This window comes from Pan troglodytes, chromosome 2 (assembly GCF_028858775.2).
Source record: "Pan troglodytes isolate AG18354 chromosome 2, NHGRI_mPanTro3-v2.0_pri, whole genome shotgun sequence".
Classification (NCBI taxonomy): Eukaryota; Metazoa; Chordata; class Mammalia; order Primates; family Hominidae; genus Pan; species Pan troglodytes.
This window is the reverse complement of record NC_086015.1, coordinates 111,397,298-111,418,624: the sequence shown is the minus strand read 5'-3', so window position 1 is coordinate 111,418,624 and position 21,327 is coordinate 111,397,298. Positions and strand designations below refer to the sequence as shown.

The window sequence follows — 21,327 nt, the reverse complement described above, 5'->3', positions numbered from 1 at the left end:
AGATTTTCTGTGCTTAGCCTTACTTTGATCTTTTTGTTGGCCAAAATATGAGAGAACTAGAGATTCAAATTAATTTATTCAAATTCAGACTTGATTATAGCACCATGATTCTGCCCTTTTTGTCACAAACTTGGGTTGCTGAGGTGTAGAAGGTAGTAAAATTAGCTGAAGTAAATAGTCTCCTCTCTTTGCTGTTTCCTGCTGTGCTAGCTGAGTTCTTCAACCCCATATGAGTATGTTCTTTCTGTTTTGAAATCTCTATTTAGAATTACCTGTCATATTACCGATCATGGCTTAACCACATTTTGAGAACCTTAACTCTAGATAGGTTCAGTTCTGTTCGGTTGGATCAACTATTTGCCTAGCTTTTATAAAATAATCTACTACCAGATTAGGAATGGGGTGTTTGGTTTGATGAAATGTTTGCACATTACTTAGGATTGAGAATCAGGAGGTCTGAGTTACAGCCCCTGTTCAGCAACTTACTATTCACCTGTGTGATCTTGAGAAGGTGCTTAACCGAGTCCAAGTTACCTCATGTCCGAAATGGAGATGACAATAGATACTTGCTTTTATGTATTCTACAGTCTAATGAGCATCAAATGAGATCCCAGGTGAACATGTTTTTTTGTAAACCAAAGTGTGTTGTAAATGTTAGTTGTTTTCCTGGGATGTTTATTTTATGAAGTAAAGTATCAAGTTGTTGAAGTTAGCCTAGAGCATTGTGAGAGGGATTTGTGTGCAGTGAGGAATGGGCAGGGGATGGCTCCGAGTAGGCAAGGTCTTTCTGCTCAGAAATCTCTCTTACATTGTAGCTTTTACTATTGATATTAATTTGGGCAAAGGAGCTTTTTTTGTTGTTGTTAAGTATACCTTTAACGAAGGGTGTAATCAGTCAGTCATATCCACTGCAACTAACTGGTATTAGACCATCTAATACCTAGTTGAAATTTTTCTGAGGTAATGTACAATTTTGTGGAAATGAAAGAATAAGACATGGGGGAACAGTAACTTTTGGGGGGTAATGTAGGTCACTGAGAGGTAAACTGGAAAACTCAAGATATGAGATTTGAAAGGCCAGAAGATGAAATGAAGATGGAAGAGAAAGGAATGCCAGGATCTGAGATAAAAACAGTTTATTATTTTGCGTGTGATTGAAAGACTGTTTTATCTTTGTTTTCAAAATACCCTATAAAAATAAAAACTAGACTTATTTTGGGGGCCATTAAAAGGAGACAGTATTGTTTTATTATAGAGAATGTAGAAAATTCTACCAGAGGTTTGAGACATTTGGCTTTGCATCCATTTTAATTTTTTGAAATAATTATTGATTTACAGGACGATTCAAAGATAGAGAGCTTCCATGTGCCCTTCACCCCGTCCCCCCAATGGTTTCCTCTTATGTGACACAATATGAAAATCAGGAAGTTCACAATGGTGCAGTGTGTGTTAATGGTTCGCTCTCATTTTATCACGTGTATATTTGCGTAACTACCTACACAATCAGGACATAGACCTATCCATCATCACAAACATCTCCCTCATGCTTATTCTTACTAGTCATACCGCCACCTCCCACTGTCCCTAACCTGGCAAGCACCAATTTGTCCTCCATATCTATTATTTTGTCATTTCAACAATGCTATATAAATGGAATGATACAAGATGTGACCTTTTGAGAAGGGCTTTTTCACTCAGCACAATGCCCTTGAGATCTATCCAAGTTGTTGCATCTATCAATAGTTCTTTTTTCCTTACTTTTTTTTTTTTGCTGAGTAGTAGTCCATAGTATGAATATATCACAGTTTGTTTAACCACTTACCTATAGTAGGACATTTTGGTTGTTTCCAAGTTTGGGCTGTTACAAATGAAACTGCTCTGAACAATTGTGTACAGGTTCTTGTGTAGACACAGTTTTCATTTCTCTGGGATAAATGCTCAGAAGTATGGTTACTGGGCTGTATGGTAAGTATATGCTTAGTTTTTAAAGAAACTGCCAGACTTTTCCAGAGTGGCTATTTCATTTTACATTTCCATCAACAATGTAAGAGTGATCTGGTTTCTCCACATCCTCACCAGTATCTGGTGCCACTATGTTGTAACCATTTTTAACTGAAAAAAAAAACAAAAACCAGTTAAAAAGTTATCTGCACAAAAAGGTTAAATGGGGCAGGACTCTTACTATGGAGTATAAGTTTTTTTCTAATAAGAATACTTAACTTGTTACGGACTTTGAGGATTTAGGCATTAGAAACCATTTTTACTATGTTGTGATTTTTGCAAATACAGGCATAAATGAGAAACAGAATTTGCTCAATAGAGAAGTGAATTCTACTTAATAGAATGCAGATAATAGTGACCATTCTTTGTGCCTTTTTAAATTTTTTGGAGGACTAGGACTGAATACATGGAAACACTATAAGATATAGTTTTATATACCCCTGTGCCTATGTATGATATAGTCCATTAGAAGGAGCACTGGACTTGAATGTAGAAAGCTGTTTTCTAGACTTCACTGTTTAATAGCTTAAGAAAAGTTGGATAAAAAACTCAACCTATCTGGCCCTCAAATTCTTCTTAGTACAATAAAGATGGCATCACCATCATGGAAATGTTTGAGATATAAATAATACCTCTCTTACTTAACAAAATTTTACTAAGTGCCTACCATGTGTCAGGCACCATGCTAGGCATCACAGATTCTGTGATGAATAAGACATTATTGTTGATTTCAAGGAAGTGGTTGCAGTACAAATATGAAGAGTGAAGTGACCTAACATTTATTTGCACATGTGCCACATACTTTATGTAAGTCGTGTCCTGTTATCCTCTCAAGAACTCTAGGAGTTAGATGGAGTTCTTACCATTTAACAAATAGGGAAGCGAAAGAGATTCAAGGTATTGTTCAAGGTCAGAGTAATAGCCAAGAATTAAACCTAGATCTCTTTGGCATCAAAACCCAGTATTTTTACCACCATAATATGTGGTTCATGTGAAAACACCTTGTAAATAACTAAATACGGAATGCAAATAATAGTAATCATAAAATTTATCATTAATATTTCTGTTCTATTAGCAATACAAAAACTTGAAAACTTAAAGTTTATTTTTCTCTAAGCTATTAGAGTTTTGTTTAGAAAGGTCAGTTCAAGTTCCGCAGTGTTGCCAATTCCATTATTATCAACAGGACATATGGTCTGTTCATAATGAAGACATGAAGGCATTGCAAGATCTTTGTATTAGTTTTCTAGTGCTGCATAACAACTACAAATATAGCAGCTTAAAACAATACCCATTTTTTAGCTCAAAGTTTTGTAGGTGGCAAGCCTGGTCATGGCATGACTGGGTTCTCTGATCAAAGTCTTAAAAGACTAAAATCAAGGTGTTGCCCAGGGCATACTTTCATTTGGAGTTTGGGGTCTTGTTCTAGGCTCACATAATTGTGACAGAATTCAATTCCTTGTGATTGTAAGACTGGGGTCCCTGTTTCTTTGCTAAGTATCTGCCAAGGAATTGTAGCAGCTCCTAGAGATTGCCCTCATTTCTTGCCCCATGGCCCCTTGCATATTTAAAGCCAGCAAAGGAGAATCTTCCTCTTGTTCAATCCCTCTCACATATTGAGTTTATTTTGCCAGGAAGAACCCAGACCCTTTTAAGAGACCACTTGATTAGGTCAGCTCTCTCTCCCTCAAAAATAATCTCTCTTTCTTAAAGTCAGCTGATTTGGGATCTTAATTACATCAGCAAACTCCCTTTTGCTGGGTGATATAATCATGAAAATGAAATCCAATACATTCACAGTCCCAGTCTCCCACACACAAGGGGAGGGAATTATAAAAGATGCATGGCTAGGGCAGGGGTCTTGGGACCACCTTAGAATTCTGGGTTTGATTAAATAAATAATGGGACTGTAGCCTAGCAAGTCGACACATCAAAAAGGCCATCACAATCCTGAAACATCAAGTAAAAATTTGGTTTGCATTTTAGGATTGTAAATGTTACTGTGGTGTGTGCGTGTGTGTGTGTGTGTAACCTGGTATTCCCTATGTTTGTGGGAGTTTGAAGGAGACACTTTGTTGATAGGAATGGTGTCTTCACTTTTTTAGGTTGTCTCATTTTTGCACAGTGATAAGACAAATGAGGTCCTGGGTTTTAATAACACTTAAGCTTGAAAGCAAAAATTAAACACTTATTCATAGTCTACACCCTTGTAATATCACTTCTTTGCCTTTCCACTAGCAAGAAGTTCATTTTCGTGGAAGCCATTCTGCCTGTCCAGGAATTGGAGGAAAGTGACAGACACAGTTGTCAGCCATAGCTTGGATAGAATAAGGATGTGAATGTCCTTGGCTTATCTTTATTAATCTTGTGATGGAAAAATATCTGACATTGTTCTTAGTCCATTTTAAGCTTAATTTATGTTCTTAGTGGCATAGAAATTCAGAGCTGAAAGAAGTATCATGTCTCACTCTCCCCTTGAGGAACAAGAGTTAACGTCATCTGACAGTACTACCATAACAAATCAATAGCTTAATAGGCATATAAGTGGCTTTATATAAAATGTTGGGTTTTTTCCCCCAGCATCTCAATTGGTTCTTAAATATCTAATCCATGATCCTCAAACTTTTCCCACTGTAACAAATTAGAGAGAGGAGGAACACGTTCATCAGTGACTGTAGATCAAATACAGCAGAAATGTGCAGCAGTGATTTCAAACTGAGAGAATCCTGGATGCCCTTCTCCATTGCGTGCCCCCCCACCCACCCACCCCACATACCAGGGAACAATTTAAAATCCTGGCACAATAATGAGAAGGGAGAGTGACAAACTGATAAGTTCCAGTTAAGAATCACTTAGACAGGCCAGGTGTGGCAGCCCACGCCTGTAATACCAGCACTTTGGGAGGCTGAGGCAGGTGGATCACCTGAGGTCAGGAATTTGAGACCAGCCTGGCCAACATGATAAAACCCTGTCTCTACCAAAATTACAAAAATTAGCTGGGCATGGTGGCGCCTGCCTATAATCCCAGCTACTTGGGAGGCTGAGACAGGAGAATTGCTTGAACCTGGGAGGTGGAGGTTGCAGTGAGCTGAGACCACACCACTGGACTCCAGCCTGGGCAACAGAGCGAGACTCCATCTCAAAAAAAAAAAAAAAAAAAAAGAATCACTTAGACAGTATTTTTTGTTTTGTAATCTTCCTCTCTTTCTGTCATTGAAATGTTTCATATTTCTTGTTTCACATAGAATCTGGGAGTCATCAAGTAGTCATCTAGTCTATCTCATCATCTAATTTACGAATTATTTCTATCACACCCCAAGTAGCTGGCGATTCAGATTTTTTACTGAAAGCTTGACATGATGAGACATTATTACTTCCCAGAGGATCTTGGTCTGTTATCAGGCAATTTCAGTTCTTCCTGAAATCAAGCTAAAACTTGCTACTATTCTCACTCACTGGGAGGGCTGTAGTATTTCTCTCAAATTTATACCTCTCTGTGATGAAAATCTCTGTTCTTTTAGCCATTGCTCATGGTTTCGGGATCCCCATTCTAGTCATCTTCCTTTGGAGCAATTCCCTGTTAGATCTTCAAATGTGATGAGTAAAACTGAGCTCAGGACTGCATTTGTTGGTCACACCCTTCTCCCTTCCAAATTACTGCTGCTGTAACTTTCTGACAGGTCCTGCTGCCCTGTAATCCATTCTCCATGTGGCTGCCAAAGAAGATTTGAAATAAGTCAGGTTATTTTTCTTCCCTATTTAAAGCCTTCCAGCCACTTGTCATTGCTCTTAGAATAAAATCCAAACTCTCCCAACAAGCTTTTAAGACTCTACATAGTCTTGCCCCAGCAAACTCTTCCCATCTGATCTCGTCACTGAATTCCAGTCACAATGGCCATCCTTTGGTTTCTCAAAGTTGCCGTTCCTTTGGCATCTCTTCCTCCCTGTCTTCACAATGTAGGCTCCTTCCCATCCTAGGCTTAGTTTCGTTCCTCTCCCTAGAGGCCTTTCCTTACTGCCTCAGCTTCTCCCACTCTGCACACTCAGGGTCCTCTGCATTGTTCACTGCTGGCCTTCAAGAGCCTAGAGGAGTTCCTCCCCATGGTGGGCTTTCAATAAGTGTTTGTGGAATAAGTGAAAAATGAGTGGTCACACCAGGATCGAATGCACCTCTTACTTTTGTTAATATATTCAAATTAATATTAATATATTAATATTCTATTAATATATCCTAAAATTTTGTTGTGTATAGGGGCAGGGACCAATGAAAGAACAGTTCATTGTCAGCTCATCTTGACTATGAGATCAGATATTGGCTATATTTTGAAGGTAGAGTCAGCAGGATTTGCTGTTTAACTAGAGTGGGATGTGGGAGAAATCAGGGAGTCAGGTATAACTCCAAGGTTTTCAGCCTCAAGCAACTGAAGAAATGGGGTCACCACGACTGAAATGAGGAAAATGAGAGGGGGAGTTTAGTGGGGGATGGGGTGATGAAAATATCAGGATTCATTGTGGAACATGAATAGTTAAGATAACTGAAGAGCCTGAATTCACTGTTCCTCAGTTTCTACAACTATAAGGAGGGGTTAATAATTTCTCACATCATAATTGTGAGGATTTGAGAAGTTGAGGTACACAATTAAAAACAAAAGCACAGGGGAAGTAAGGAAAAATACATCAATTAAGCATGGCTATTAGACCATACAGCTTTACCAAATCCATTGGGGATTAGATACAAAAATCCAAGCATGATCTCCAAAATTTTTTCCTGGTAGGGTTTTAGGCTATACTGAAGTGACTTTTCTTTGGTATAAGAAGATATTCAGTTATACAGTTGGAAATAAAGGTATTGATTTGGAGTATCCAAAAACATCTCTCAGTAGAGATCCACAACCAAAGAAGCATAAAAAAAAGTCTTCCATTCACTCGCAAAGCTGTCTTATGACCATTGCAACCCTCAACAGCAAACATATGGAGTCTCTACTACATATGGAGCAAAATGCTAGATTCTGAAAAGCTAATATCTGTAAAACAGAGTTTATAATGTTGTTATATTCTGGGGATTGATGTAAGCATTTTACCAGGACTTATTATAGCATTATAAGCTTAACACAAGAAATATATGGCTATCATTATGGAGTGAAAGGCTGGAAAATTCCTCACCTGCTGACCCGAGAGATAGTGCGTGGTAAAATTTGAAAGAAGTGTTGATTTCAGAGGAATGCTAGTGCTTGCTTAGGGCAGTATTCAGAAGAACTCTTCCAATCACACAGCCCCTTGTACAGGCAAACTCCGGAATACTTTCAGTACATTTACTTGGCTTTATTGTTAGAGCAGAAATTTCACAGCTAAAATTATGGTCTTAGGGGTTTATAAGATGCAATTCAACTTAATTTTTAAAAGTTCTCACAAATCTTATTTGAAGTCTTAATATCTTAATTTCCTTTATATAGGATATGTGGATATATTTTTATGATAAAAGTAACATGTGACCAACTTAATAACAGCTTCGTTAATATCCTAAAGCCACTCATCTTACTTTACATATAAACAGTCCTTCTGAAGCCTAATTATGCATGGATAATTGCAGAGTGAGTTTGGGAAAAGACCAACCGGGCACATCTCTCTCCATTTTAACCACAGTGAGAAGAGAGTACCTAGTGGTGCATCTTCCTCGGTTAGGTTCCCTGAGTCTGTCTTTACAGGAATACTTCATTGTTACTTGAAGGTACATTCTTGGAACTTTACACACCCAGCCACTCAACACATGAATACATACTTATTTTAGTTAACTGAGTACTTAGTGAGTGCTAAGCTTTGTTTTAAGCCCTTTGCATGTAGTTTATTAACTTTGTTAATAGTTACAACAATCCTTCAAGATACAGGTACTGTGTTATACTAGTGTGACAGTTGAGGACACTGAAGAACAAAGAGGTGTTGACACGTGGTCACAGTTCCATAGAGTGTTAAGTTAGAGTTGGGTTCAAACCCTGGCAGTGTGGCCACAGAGCCTTGTTCTCAGCCACTGCACTGCACTACCTCCTCCCGTGAAACATAAGAAAAATGTGAGAAATGCTTAAGTAAGTGTAGTTTTTATTCATAAATAAAATTTACATAAGTACATTATGTGTAATTTGTTTTATGTATATGTGTGTATGTATAAATAAATACATGTAAAAATAAGGCCACAGTTTTAATTTTTTTCCATCTCTATAATAAAGCATGTATTATAGACCATTAGCAGAATTTAAAGTGTTATAGTAATATTAATTGTGACTTTTGTTTTCTTCTTCCCCAGTTTCATGGTTTTCTCCAAATGAAAATATTCTCATTGTTATTTTCCCAATTTTTGCTATACTCCTGTTCTGGGGACAGTTTGGTATTAAAAGTAAGTATTATTTCTACTTTTCATTTATGTTTCAGTGATGATATAGTTATTTCTATGAGACATTGTCAGTGAAATATTTAAAGTTGTACTAGGAAAAGTGCTATTATGATAAATATGAGTACGTAATTTGAATACTACTAGTCTCCTTGAAGTATATGTTGTCGCCCACATTTTGCCGCAGTTCACTTTTAATTCCTAAGAAGGTTGTTTTCACTTGGTGTTTTTTTAATCTCTTAAGAATGAATAGTAGGAATATTAGTACCAACACCTTAAACTCATGTCACATTTTAATATTCACAGAACATCTACACACACATTATGTTATTAGGTAAACAGGTGGTGACAGCCTGCATTAGTTTTAAGATAGGACGTTATACTTTGGAGCATTTAGATTCCCCTCTTTTTATTTTCCCAGTTTGATTTTCTCTGTGTACATGTGTTCACCCTTGGAAAAGTCCAGTCGGAACCATGTTTTGTCATCCTCTGCGTGCAGTTCTGCAGCCTCTAAAGAAGCAGCCACCAGAGAGTTATGTTCTTTGATCTTGCTTTCCTATAATAGTAACGTAACCAGACTTCTGAGGGCAGATCTTAATGCTGCATTAGATTTAGCTTCAACAACACAGAATTGTCATTACTAGGCAAATAGGTAATATGCATTATGGTTAATGTTTAATCAACCATATTTTCATATTTGGTAAAGAAAATTTACAAAATTAATGAAGTTCTGAGGTGACAGTCTAAACTTTTAAGCTTTTTAAATACAAGATTTATTCCTTCTTTCCTTGTAGCATCCTGAAGACCAGTAAACATTTATATAGGCAAGGAATAAATACTGCTTATTTAATTTATTCTGCAACCTTTAAACACACAAAAGCTAGTAAACTATTGCAGTGGATTGCCCTGTTGTATATTTTATGAATTTTACTTTTACTCAGCAGTTTAAGCTGTCTATATCTATGGTGATGTATAAACATGGAAGGGAGATGACTGATTGATTATATGTTTTAAGCGCTTTTCTCAGTGTATGGCATTCTGGAAATGCTTAGTGATTTCAGAAATGTTCTCAACTTTTGTCTGAAAGGAAAAAAGGGGGAAGAAAGGGGTGGCAGTGGCAACTGTCAAGACATTTTATAACTTTTACTTTCAAGATAGTGTCTAGACTTCTTTTGGAAATTTTCTTATAATCTCTTAGTTTTTTATATCAAGAAAAGGACTGGTGTAGCATTAAGACCTATTCTGGCATCAGTGATATTAGGGAAAGCTTTTAACCATATTGGCAGAGCCAGACTTTAAGGGCTAAGTCATATGACTTGGGCAGGGAACAGCCTTTTTTAAAGATCATGAAATTATTTCACATAGTGCGATTTTTTGAGTTTGGCTTGATGGATGTTTGCTGATCCAGATGTTATCATTGGTGACATTATTTTTAGTGAAATGAACCAGGAATCAGTTTGTTCACTGTTGGCTGTATTTTTACAAAATGAGCTTTACAATATTTTTTCTGACTTAAAAAAGTAATACATATCACTTTAGAACACCTCGTACAAAGTAGGGAGTTATTTAAAAAAAAAAAAAAACAACTCATCTGTAGTCCCCAAACCTAGAAATAAACTATTGGTATATTCTAGTGAATTTCCTGTTTCCCTTTCTGTCTTTTTCTATTCATTTTTGTTATCTTTTTTTTAAAAAAAGGTAACCATAAATGGACTCGTACAGCTTATATGCTTGTACATTCTGATTTTCCCCCGTGTCTTCAGAAATCTTGTTATAGCTGCCTGTGTTCTACTTTTGTGGATGCACTATAATTTACTTAACTCTCATCTTGATGGATTTTAAGGATGTTTCCAATTTTTTTGATACTATGAAAATAACTCTGCTAAAGATATGAAGCCTGGAAATGGCAGAGATATTTTAAGACTCTAGATACATACTGGCAAAATGTTTTCCAGAAACGTTTGTATCAACTACTATTGCAGATGAGAATACCTGTCTTTCACCTCAGTTATAATTCTGATATTATAACGCTAAAATCTCTGCAAATTTGATGGGTGAAAAAGCATCTTATTGTAATTGTAATTTTTGTGTTAGTAAGGTGGAATGTTCTTTTTTATATTTTTTGTACTGGTCATATTTTAAGGAACGTGCTTATAAACCTAAAGAAATATTTTGGTGGGAATTTTTTGTTTTGGCTCATCTTGAAACAGGTAGATGTGTGTGTATGTGCATGGAAGAGGTATGTCTATACATGATTCACCCAGCCTGCACTCACATTTAAAGGTGTTGATGATAATAGTAGCTAACCATTTGTGGAGCTCTTGCTCTGCATGACAGGTTCTGTGCAAAGTACTCTATATCTGAAATGACATTTATTTCTCCCAGAAACTCTATGGGCATAGACACTGTTGTTATTCCCATTTTGTAGATAAGAAACAGGCACAGATAGATTAGGCAATTTGCCCGCAATCACCCAGCCGTTTCCTGGTAGTACTGGGATTTGAACTAGTACTGTTTACCACTGCACTGTACTGCCTCCCCGTTTTGCATTTATTTTGAGGATTTTATTTCCATGAAGGGTGAACCTATATCTAAGCACATAATACTGAGTAGCTAAAACTTATTAGGAGAGCAGAATGTTGACCTGATTTGTTTACTTATTCTGCAAATACCTAGTGACAGGGTGCCTACCGATTGCTGGACACCAAGCTACATGCCTGAAATGTGGGTGTGATGTGCATATTGCCCTGGTTTTGTAGCACCCACATTTAAGCCAGGGAGACATGAATGTATGTGCATCCCGTGCCTTGTCACATCTTTGAGATAGTCATGGATCCAAATCTAACTTTTCTGTTAGTGCCTCTGTTGATGGCCTGAGCATTCCACCAAATAGAAATAGAAAGCACCTCTATTCTCCACCTGCTTAGATGTTTATTTTTTAGAATCCAGTATGGTAAATCTTCTAAAGCATTCATAATAACTCAGACCCATGACTTTTATTTTATAGATTTCTAGTTCTGCTTAACTTTTCCTGATTACCATTTATGGTCTGTACTTGGCTACAGGGGATTTCTCTCAGTGGTTTTTCCAGCTCTGCATGTGAGTCTTTGTGGTCCAAGACAAACCTGGACCTTTACCAGGCTAAACTTTCTGTAAAGACAGCAGGTTGTGCCCTCATTTGCTCACTCTGAGGAGAAAGAGTTTCTTTATACCAGAGCTGTATCTTGAAAGATGTCTCAGGATGCCATTGGTCCTACTGAGGAAGAAGCCCGAGAAGACTCTTAAACTCCCAGAGCCCAGCCAGGACTTGGTGAGCCCTGGACCACGTTTCAAAGATAAAGACCTCTTACAGGGAAATGTTCCTAAATACCTTCACCTTTAGCTTAGCTTTAACTTAGGAACTTTTAAGCAGAATCTCTATGCTTAGCAAACAGCTCAGAGATTGCTAGAATCAAACACCAAGGCTTAACTGATAGTATTGAATTTCGGATGCTTTGTGTTCTGAAAACTACACCAACTCACAGTTTGCCACTCTACTGACAATTAAGTTCCTGGCTGATTTTCAGGATTCTTCTTTCTCACTCTGATATCATTTTAAGTGCTGTCCACCTAGTCCTCCAGTTCCTGCAGGATTAAGGTCCAACTGTATGTAAAGAACTGGCTAACATTTTGAAATTCTTTGAGATAGGCCTATCTGTTCTTTCTTTGCCTTTGTAACTTTGTTTTATACAGGCAATACTGGCTTCGCACAAAACTGCAAGACCATAAACATGACCATGTAAGCTGAAACTCTGCAAAACAATCTTCATGATGAATGGGAAAAACTATTATTATATTGTTCCATGACCTTTAAAATTTTTTTTTGTTGTTAAAACCTTAAAAACTCTGTTATTATCAATAACAACGGCATTGGGAAATGAAAAATAGTAAAGCTAGTATTTAGTATGTGGTAAATTAAATCATTAGAAACATCGAGAATGAAAGTGTGTTATCAAGAGTCGTTTGAACAACACTTGTGTGTTCTTCTTGTATAACTTTGGATACAGAGCAAGCGTCTTCTGTATGGCTTGGTGAATTGTCATACCCCTTTCTAAGTTTGGATCGGTTTCTACCGTTTTATCCTTTGCACTCTCAATGTCATGAAATAATTCCTTTAATGTTTTTTTGAATGTTTAAAGTTTATTTTATTGCCAGTCACTTCCTCTGGGACATCTTTATTCTTTTTGTTACATCCTCCTCACTTTCCTCATTTATATCAGTAAGTCCACCTTCGCTGAGTTCTTCTGGCTTCATCTCTAGAGTTTCTTGCATTGCAGTAATGTCAACATTCCCACAATCAGCTATTTCTTCTCTTACTCCATTTATGGTCTATTCAAATTTCACTCCTAGCATTTGTCAGTTTTTATTTCTTTACTCTTTCATCTTTCTTGCCTAGTTTTCTCTTTTGATTTATCCATTATAAAATGTCACATGGGTTTATCACTGGGAAACAAGGAGGTAACAAAACTCCATACTTTGCTGTCTGTGCATGACCTAAATATCAGATGTACAGTGACTAGTCACCAACAGTCTTCAAAAGAAGTGACATGGTTGATCACTGATCATGATGGGACATCTGCTATTTACATAGTTATTTCTGAACTGAAGAAATAGCAGTGAAGTTGTACTTTATGCAGTTACTCAGTTAATATATTGTGGTAATTGAAATTTGGACTGTTTATGAGGGATTTATTTGATTAAACCATGGTAACTGGAATTCATATCAGAATAGTGCAAAGTGAGGACTGCAGTACTTGATTCCAAATTTAAAACTGTATTCTAGGCATCTTTAATTTTTTTTTTCAACTTTCCCCTCCCTGCTCAAAATTACTCCACAGAGATTTTGGTTATGGCTCAGATGTCTTTGAGTAGATGTTCCTGTAGAAATCATTGTTAGAAAATTCAAGGAAAAAAGTTCTCATTACACTACCTTGAGATCCTACCAAGTCCTTGAGTTTTGACTTGAGGACAGCTTAATAATGAAAGTAATTCAGCCATGAAAGCATATTTAAAATAAGTAATGGAACAGGAAATTTCTTCATAGATTAGAAAAATTATTCTGAAAAAGTGAAGACATAGCCTATCTTGGACTAGGAAATTTCCATCCAAGAAAGTAAAATATACAATAAATATTATCACAAAGAATCATTCTGTGACCTGGTTGATGGCCCCTGGTAATAAGACTTTGTTATTAAGTTTACTGTGAATTCTTTTTTTTTTTTTTTGAGACAGAGTCTCGCTCTGTTGCCCAGGCTGGAGTGCAGTGGCGTGATCTCGGCTCACTGCAACCTCCGCCTCCCAGGTTCAAGCGATTCTTCTGTCTCAGCCTCCCGAGTAGCTACAGGCTACTGGCGTGCACCACCATGCCTGGGTAATTTTTGTATTTTTAGTAGTGATGGGGTTTCACCATATTGGCCAGGCTGGTCTCGAACTCCTGACCTCGTGATCCGTCTGTCTCGGCCTCCCAAAGTGCTGAGATTACAGGCATTAGCCGCCATGCATGGCCCCTTACAGTGAATTCTATTCAATAATCTTGAACTCCCAGTGCTTTCCCTTGGTCCTGTCCATATAATGATCACATTCTGTTATTAAATAATGTGCTTATGTGCTGATTTTATTGTAGGAGGAGTTGAACAAATCTATAGCTCAGCATTTTACTCTTTTGTAGAAATCCCTTGACCCTTTCCAAATCCAGACATCACAACCTTCTCCATATACTCTAAAATTGTGAAATCCACAAGGCAGGGAAAGTTGATAATGAAAAAAAGGAAGTTTGGTCTGTTGGACATCCTCTTCTTTCATCTTTTATGTTCAAAGTACTTGATGCACAAAGCCTGGGCTCTTTTATCTCTGTCCTATAGACTGATGTCTAGTCAGTATTCATTGTGACAAAATTGTTTCATTAGAGCAAGTTGGATAGTGTATGGAGTTTATTATAAAATGATTTAACTTGTCTTCTGTCAAGTAATTTTGTAATTGGTATTAATGTTCATTTTTTTCCAGTACCAGTTTCAGAAGCTTACATTTGTGTATGCATGTGTGTGTTAAATAAACGTATTAGATACTTGAAAAATAGTAATTTAAATTTAAACAATTTAAAAAATGAAATTGTAATTTTATGTGTAAAGGTGTCTGATGTGCTTTATTCTGCACTGAAAACAATATTCATTTACAGCTCAACAGATACCAAAAATATTCTAAAATTACTTTCCTAGAGTTATCAGAAAACAGCACTGTAATAATGAAATCAAACCCATCTTTCTTTATGATTTATTCTTAGTCTGATACGCATCAGCCTGGTAAGCCTTCCTGTCTCTCTGCTTACTTACCAATCACTCCAAATGTCATGTCTTTGGGCAGGCATTAAATTCTTGGGTTTTGGGTTTTGTTGGATGGACTGCAGTCTGTGTGAGCCTATATGGGTGTGTCACATCCAGTCTTTGGGGTGTCGTGGAAACTTAACATGATAGACTTGATTTTATCCCCAAGTTGACTTGGTAATTTCATTAGATTTCATCAGTCACAACCTGCATTTTATCTTGTATGTGCTGTCTATTGGTCACAAAAGCAGAAAACCTTCTTGTCCATTCATAACATTAGCTGTTTTTTCAGGTGGCTAGAGGGACATGTCATTGCTTCATCTGCATGAATTTGAAAGATTAAATGCATAAAGGAATTTTCTTAGAGTAGAGTAGGCCTTCACCATCTCTTTAACTGGGAAAGAAGTTTTGGGAGTAACATACTCATCACTCACACCCCCCTCCCCTGAAACACACACGCTCACCCATTAGAATGTAAGGGCCTTGAGGCAGGCCTTGTGTTTGCTTTTCGTGTTCACTGTCAGCATTTAGAATAGTGATAGTCATACAGATGGATAGTGCTCAATCAATTATTGTCAAATAAAGTAATCTACTTGTTCCTTGATTTAGACTAGCAAAAGGGGCTGGTACATTGTAGGTACACAGTAAATATTTGTAGAACAGATGAATGAACCAACCCAACGGATTTCTTAGAAGTAGCCTGCTTTTGGTTACTAATTATTTTATAGAACATATAAAAGAAAATTTTAGAATACCTAATTTGTTCACAAAAATGTTATATTGTCTCCCCTGATACTTGGTATTCCTGTGTCAGGCTGAGCACTAAAGTTATACATTTTTTGTTAAGCATGTAATTACTATTATTTCTCATGTACTTTATTTTATGTATTGATTTCAGTAGTTGTAGCTGAAGGTAATCCTTAAGAGCATGCAGATTTTAAAAATTACATAGATTGCCTTTGCCAAGCCGTCTGAAAGTCATACTAGAAAATTTGATAAGAGCCTGCTGTTAACAACACATTGAGTTATTTTTATCTTAATGCTAAGTGGAGAATTACTTGAATTTATTTTTTGCTGCATTTAATGTTTTGATACATTCAATAAATAAGGATAAATCCACTTACTGAAGGACAAGAAAAGATCGATAAGAGATCCTTGAGGTTATTGGGTTCTATGGCATCTATTATATCAAATTCCTTGCCCTTTCACTATACTGAGAAATTTGACGACTGGGCTAGCAACAAGATACCTACCCCACATTAGCTGTGGTACCTGCTGAAATGTGACCATGTGAGCAAAGAAAATGAGCCAAAAGAAACTCTTTCTGAAGATTCACTGAAGAAAACCTGGAGATACTCTTTCATTAATAGACCCCACAGAGAAAGGTGGAGTGTCCGTTATCCAGAATGCCTGGGACCAGAAGTGTTTTGGATTTCAGATTTTTTCACACTTGGGATCCTCAACATGTGTATTTGTTGGAAATGGCTACTTAATTTAAGGAAAAGTTTAAGGTGGCCTGGAAAATAAGTAGTAGTTGAACTAATCAACAGGAACCAAAACTACTTTCAATATATAGTGTACTTATACTCAAAGAGAGACAGACCATTTTATGGTGGAACCCTGTCTATGGTAGTATTTTGTGATGTTTTATTTTTGTTGCTATTGTTTGCACTGTTTTCTCCTATAACAGCTCTTCTAAGCCTAAAGAGGATAAATTTTATATGAGATTCAAACTCTTATTTTTGTTAAGAAGGATGTAAGTCACCAGGCATGGTGGCTCACACCTGTAATCCCAGCACTTTGGGAGGCCGTGGCAGGTGGATCATGAGGTAAGGAGCTCAAGATCAGCCTGGCCAACATGGTGAAACCCCGTCTCTACTAAAAAAAAAAAAATAATAATAATTCAAAAATTAGCCAGGCCTGGTGGCACATGCCTGTAGTCCCAGCTACTCGGGAGGCTGAGGCAGGAGAATCATTGAACCTGGGAGGCAGAGGTTGCAGTGAGCCGAGATTGTGCCACTGCACTCCAGCCTGGGTAACGGAGTGAGAGACTCTGTCTCCAAAAAAAAAAAAAAAGAAAAGAAAAGAAAAAGAAAAAGAAAAATATAGAAGAACATAAGTCAACCTTTTCCCATGAAATTATACTGTACTCTAAGGCAAATTCTTGTTGCTTGATCTTAGTAGCTTTTTTATGCATTGACTTAAACCTGGAAGAGTTTCTTATGAATGTTTGATTGATTGTGAGGTGCATTTGAAACAGCTTCTACTTTATAACCCTTTGCAGAACTTTCAAGCTCTATTTAGATAACAATATATATGGGATTAAAATGGAAAATGTGACATATGTCTAGAGAAAGTTCCTTTTTCTGTGTATGTGCCTTTTGTGACTTATACACTCAGTTTCATTCTAGCCAGAATTTGAGCCTAGAAAATAGGAAAGTTATGAAAACTCTGTGCCTTATAAGAAGGCAAGGCTATGACTGAGTATTAGGCACATAAGTCCAGGGCTGGGCGGAAGTAATGAATCAAATAAAAACTTGGGGAACTTGCCATAGGATGTTTTCTGATTAATATGGGTTTCTCTTCTCTGATTAATGTGGATTTCAGTTACTCAACTGCGTAACTGAAATCCACATTAATAAATTGGTTATTTATTGCTTAGGACTTATCTCCCCATAGAGAGACTAAAATTGAGGTTATAAAGTATGGGTAGATAGAAATTCCAGAAATATTTAGGTACCTGTCATATACCTTAAACATAGATTTTTATCACAGTCATTTAGGGGCTTATTTATTGCTTTTACTTTATTTAATGTTTGTCACTGTAGAAGAAAAAAAAACTAAATGCTAAATATAACATTTAAAATATTTTCCCCTTCATGACAGTCACCAATTGATTACTGTCATGGAGACTATCTCTATGTGGATGACACACAGCAGCATTTCAATCACTCGCTGTTTCTTTCCGCTACTCAGTTTGCTTTTAGGTTGCCTTAAACAACTTCCTTGGTGAAAAAATCAACTTCAATATTAACCAAAATTTAAAAGATTCATATATAGTAAAAGAACTAATATTCGCAGATTGACCCATTCCATTCTTTCAGAGAAGGTATGAGATACTTGACAGTGGAGCTAGCAGCAGAAACAATAACATGTATGATGAATCCCATTGAGTCTTTGCAGTTTATTTTTATTAAAATATTTTAATTGAACAATTTAAGCTTTTTTTCTTCATCAGGATTTCACAAGGGTGTAATCTGCCCAGTTTTATTCTGTCGTTTTTTTCAAAACAAAATAGATTTCCAGATGGTTTACTAATTTTATATAAGGTAGAACAAAATTCTCTTTTTCTCAATATTGTTAATTAACCCATTATTTCCCATTAGTATTATGTACATCAGTATTGTGTTGTCAGTTGGAGTGGTTTTGCTCATCGGGGGCATTGACAATGTCTGAAAACAGTTTGATTAACATAACTGGCATCTAGTTACTAGCATCTAGTATGTAGAGGCCAGGGATGCTCCTAAACATTCTATATTATGCAGAGCAGTGTCCCCCCTCCCCCCAAAAACTTATCTAGCTCAATTTATTAGTAATACATCAACCGAGAAAGACCGATGTATAGAACCTCATTTGTTAGTGTAGGAAAACAAGGTGTCACCTATAAATTCACCATCCATATTTATACTGCCATGACATTATCCATTTGCTTATGAAAGAGATGTGAGGTGACTTGATGATATTAAGGAGTTGTTCCTCAGAAGTTATTACATTATAGTACTTCTGTCAGTTTGTCTCTGTACCTTATAAGTTATTAAAATGGCTTCACTTGTGATTGAGTTCATATAATTCTTTGTTTTTCTTTTTTAAGCACTTAAATATAGATCCGGTGGTATGGATGAGAAAACAATTGCTTTACTTGTTGCTGGACTAATGGTCACTGTCATTGTCATTGTTGGAGCCATTCTTTTCGTCCCAGGTAAGACGTGCAGTTCCTAGGCAGGAACGCAGGAGGTAGATGAGTGTATTCCAAGGTGAGGAGGGCTGCATTAGTTTCCTAGGGCTGTTGGAACAGATGACCACAAACTGGGTGGCTTAAACAATAGCAATTCCCTTTCCATGCTGGAGGCCAAAAGTCTGAAATCAGGATGTCCTCAGGGCCACACTCCCTCTCAAGGCTGTATGGAAGAATCCATTTCTTGGCTCTTCTAGCTTCTGGAATTTGCTGAAGAATGACAGTGTTTATCATTCCTTAGTTTGCCACAGCAAACTCCACCCTCTGCCTCTCTGGTCACATTGCCTCCTCCTTCCTCTATGTCTTTGCCTCTGTGTTTTTGTTAAATCTCCCTCAGCCTCTCTCTTATGAGCACATTTGTCATTGGAATTAGAGCCCACTCATATAATCCAGGGTAAGCTCCTCCTTTCAGATCCTTAACTTCATCATATCTTTTGCCATATAATGCAGTATTCACTCTTTTGCTGTATTAGGTAATATTCACAGGTTTTAGGGATTAGGAGGTAGAAATAATTTTAGGGCTATCATTCAACTCACTACAGAGGCAAACTTCATTGGCCAAGACATGAAAGTAGAATGAATGTGGGAACCAAGTCTGTGGAAATTGGCAGTTGCATTTGGAGGATGGGAATGTGAGTGGGAAATGAGGATATGTAGCACATGTAAAGAAAAGCAAAGGAAGGCTGGGACTCAACCTAGTAACTATAGCACACCATCGTTTCTGGAGAAGAATGCAGTGCAGGTGTAATATTTAGGAACGTGGGCTTGGCAGCTCTATTGGTATCTGAAGTTAGTGAAGACAGCAGGAAGAAGGAGGTGAATTCAGAAGACAACTTGAAAGAACAATTGATTTGACTTTGGGACATACTGAATACAGCAGATGAAGGGAACAGTAAAAGATGAATACACAGTTTCTCACTGGAATTCTGTAAACTAGTTAAGAAGGAGGCAGAGCCAATTCAAGGTTTCAGCATGTTGAAACTTAAATGTTGAGATTTAGATGTCTTAAGTTTGGTCTTAATCAAAAAATAGTCACTAATTTTGTGTGAGGTTTTCAGGGAAATGTATATTTTTAAAATTTTCACAGTTGTCAAGCACAGAATTTAGATTAGTACATTTAAAAAGTATGTAGGAAAATATTTTAAATGTTTTTATTTATTGACAGGTGAATATTCATTAAAGAATGCTACTGGCCTTGGTTTAATTGTGACTTCTACAGGGATATTAATATTACTTCACTACTATGTGTTTAGTACAGGTGAGTTTTCATTGTTACAGTATGATTTTGTCTACCTTTTTCATTTACAAAACAGCAGTTTTGGTGAAAATATTCATATAATTTTTTTACAACTCAATAAGAGTAGGTTTATTAAAAGATTTTTCATGCTATTCTTAGTGACATTTTCCCATTCATATTAATTTTAAGGTTATTCTAGGTTAGCTATTTTGTAAAAAGTGATTTTCATATGTATTTGATGCCAATCAGCATAATTTTAAATTATGCCGTATAATTTCTTAATGATTATTTTCATATTCTAATTTCAGTTTTTTGAAGTTATAAGTGGATGTTAAATGCAGTCTTTTTCTTCTTTTGCTAAGCTTCTGCTTCTGCATTAAGAAGACTGGTTCTATAAAATGGAATTATGAATCACAAATAGTAGAAACATATTTGTTTTAATTATTAGCAAACCTTAATACTGTAGTTTTAAAAGATGGTATGGAAATCCAAACTATAATCAGTATCATTTTCACTGCATTTTGAAAGTAGATCACTACCATATTTAGTTATTACTATTAAAGAGTCACATTTAACACTTGGTCTTAGAGCCTATCTCTGGCTCGTTGTACATTGGAAAGGTATTAGTTTGTTATAAAATGACAGATCTAGAGATAGAGAGCATGATGTTTACAGTCACATATTTGCATAATGGTTCCCTCAGCAAGAGCAATTCCATGTGCATGTGGAGAAGACATTCATAATAGCCATTCATATTGTAAAATGCACAAGTGTGGTAAAAGCAGCATTGTTCTAAGATTTAGGGTAAAAACTTCCAGTCCAGCTTAGCTGACTGTGAAAATTAAAGGCTGCCGAATGTGTGAATTTGGAGCTGACTACTTGTGTGGAAGGGTTAGATCACTGAGTTAACATCTACCGTCAAACAATGAACTCCAGAGTCAGTCTTTGGTCTTAGGAGATCCTTGATTATACCAAATGCAAGTGGAAGTGATTGCTTTTTAAATACTCTTGACATGCTTCTGTTACATCCTTTTCCTTCCTCCAGCGATTGGATTAACCTCCTTCGTCATTGCCATATTGGTTATTCAGGTGATAGCCTATATCCTCGCTGTGGTTGGACTGAGTCTCTGTATTGCGGGTAAGAGTCATCTTTCTGTAGACCTAATTTGGGTTACTCTTGGACAGAGCTCTTCTTCCTTTTTCTTTTTCTTTCTCTCTTTTTAAAAATATATAGACTTGATTTTTTTTTTTTTTTAGTGCAGTTTTTGGTTCATGGCAAAATTGAGTGGAAAGTACATTCACATGCATATTTTTATGTGGACATAAGTTTTCA

General features: G+C 36.6%; 1 protein-coding gene across 6 annotated transcripts in view; it reads left to right on the top strand.

The window, feature by feature from the left end:
* The window catches only part of CD47 (CD47 molecule), a 44,442-nt gene that overhangs the window by 12,393 nt on the left and 10,722 nt on the right, over window positions 1–21,327 (top strand). For all 6 annotated transcript variants that reach the window (XM_063806944.1, XM_016941601.3, XM_063806943.1 and 3 more), the window contains exons 3-6: window positions 8,300–8,389; window positions 18,614–18,721; window positions 19,923–20,015; window positions 21,040–21,132. In XM_063806944.1, coding sequence (XP_063663014.1) covers window positions 8,300–8,389; window positions 18,614–18,721; window positions 19,923–20,015; window positions 21,040–21,132 — 384 coding nt within the window. The remainder of the gene's footprint in view (window positions 1–8,299; window positions 8,390–18,613; window positions 18,722–19,922; window positions 20,016–21,039; window positions 21,133–21,327) is intronic.